Source organism: Haplochromis burtoni, unplaced genomic scaffold, assembly GCF_018398535.1.
Source record: "Haplochromis burtoni strain Fernald_Lab_line unplaced genomic scaffold, NCSU_Asbu1 Contig_275, whole genome shotgun sequence".
In the NCBI taxonomy this organism is placed as follows: domain Eukaryota; kingdom Metazoa; phylum Chordata; class Actinopteri; order Cichliformes; family Cichlidae; genus Haplochromis; species Haplochromis burtoni.
In genome coordinates, this window is record NW_024582636.1 from 79480 (window position 1) to 80790 (window position 1311).

At 40.5% G+C, this 1311-nt stretch overlaps 1 protein-coding gene across 1 annotated transcript in view; it reads right to left on the minus strand.

The window, feature by feature from the left end:
* Window positions 1–1305, minus strand: part of neb (nebulin) — a 35147-nt gene extending 33842 nt beyond the window's left edge. The window contains exons 1-5 of the mRNA XM_042227654.1: window positions 1183–1305; window positions 884–1087; window positions 681–785; window positions 260–367; window positions 4–156 (exon numbers count right to left, since the gene is read on the minus strand). Of these exons, the coding sequence (XP_042083588.1) occupies window positions 4–156; window positions 260–367; window positions 681–785; window positions 884–928 (411 nt within the window). The 5' untranslated portion in view covers window positions 929–1087; window positions 1183–1305. The remainder of the gene's footprint in view (window positions 1–3; window positions 157–259; window positions 368–680; window positions 786–883; window positions 1088–1182) is intronic.
* Window positions 1306–1311: the final 6 nt, after the last annotated feature.

Here is a 1311-nt window from a genome sequence, read left to right on the forward strand (position 1 = left end):
GAACTTGGTCTTGGACTTGTTGAAGTCCTTCTTGTACAGAGCATCACTGGCGATCTTGGCTGAGTTCAGAGCCAGCATGACGAGGGGGTCGTCGTGGATGCTGCGAGCGCCGATGTGGTGACCAACTTGCTTACGGTATCCTGTCTTGTACTTGTACTGGATAAAATTAGCCGAAAAAAATTTATGTTACAAGTAGAACAATGCTTAAATTATGTTAAAGTGTCAGTAAACAGACACTTGGTACAGTATGACCACTTACGTCACTGATGATTTCCCTGGAGGCCTTAGCAGCCTTTACAGAGATTGCATCCACAGGGAGGAAATAGCCTTTCTTGATAGTTTCTTCATATCCTTGTCTGTATAGTTTCTGCAAAATAAGACATATGCACATTTTTTTAACTAAACTTCTATCTTTACTTTAACTTTCAATGTTCTAGTTTTGGCACCTAATTATAAAGTGATAAGGTTTGCTTAAGGGATCATATTCGCAAAGTCTACTGTAAGAATATCAGTGTGCTAGTAACTCAAGCCAAAGCATTCTGAATGAAGCTTAATGTCTTAATGAGTACACTTAACTCCTAACAGGTATTTTCCATTTTTTTGAAATTATTATAAATATTGAAAATATTTTGAAAGTTTTCTTGTTGACATAATAAATCATGCTCTGAAATGATACTAACTTTGCTCATGGTTATTGCATTTTGTTGTGAGAGGACGATCTCAGGAGTGTCAGGTTTAATGTGCAGCGTGGTCTTGTCCTTCTCCCATGCTTCAGTGTAGAGGCGCTGGAAAAAACACAAATAATGCAGCGTTAATTAATGATTCTGACAAAAGTGATAACCAAATAGAAATGGCTTTGAAAGTCTTTAATGAAGAATTCTACCTTGTTCATGGTTAGGGCGTTATTCTTTGCCAGCACAAGATTCATGGCATCTACTGGGCTGGTAAATGGAACTTTGCTGGGATGCTGGCGGTACTTCCTTTCACTCAAAACTTCTGCAGCCTTCTTAGCTTTCTCCACATCAAGCGAGCCAATGGGGACCCAACCCAGGCCCTGGAGCCACTTCAGGTCAGCTTTGTAGACAGCCTGGCATACACGGCAGAACAGCCTTGTGATATACTTTTAGTAGCACAAACACAGAATTAAAAAGCAATAAAAAGAATCATGAAAACAACTATTACATCACTCTGCAGGTCATATGCATGTCTGGCCTGGACCACATCATTGGAGTCTGGCAGGCACGTCCACTGGTGCAGGTGAGTTCTGTAGTTGAAGTCGTTGACTTGGATCTGGCATTTCTTGGCCAGTTC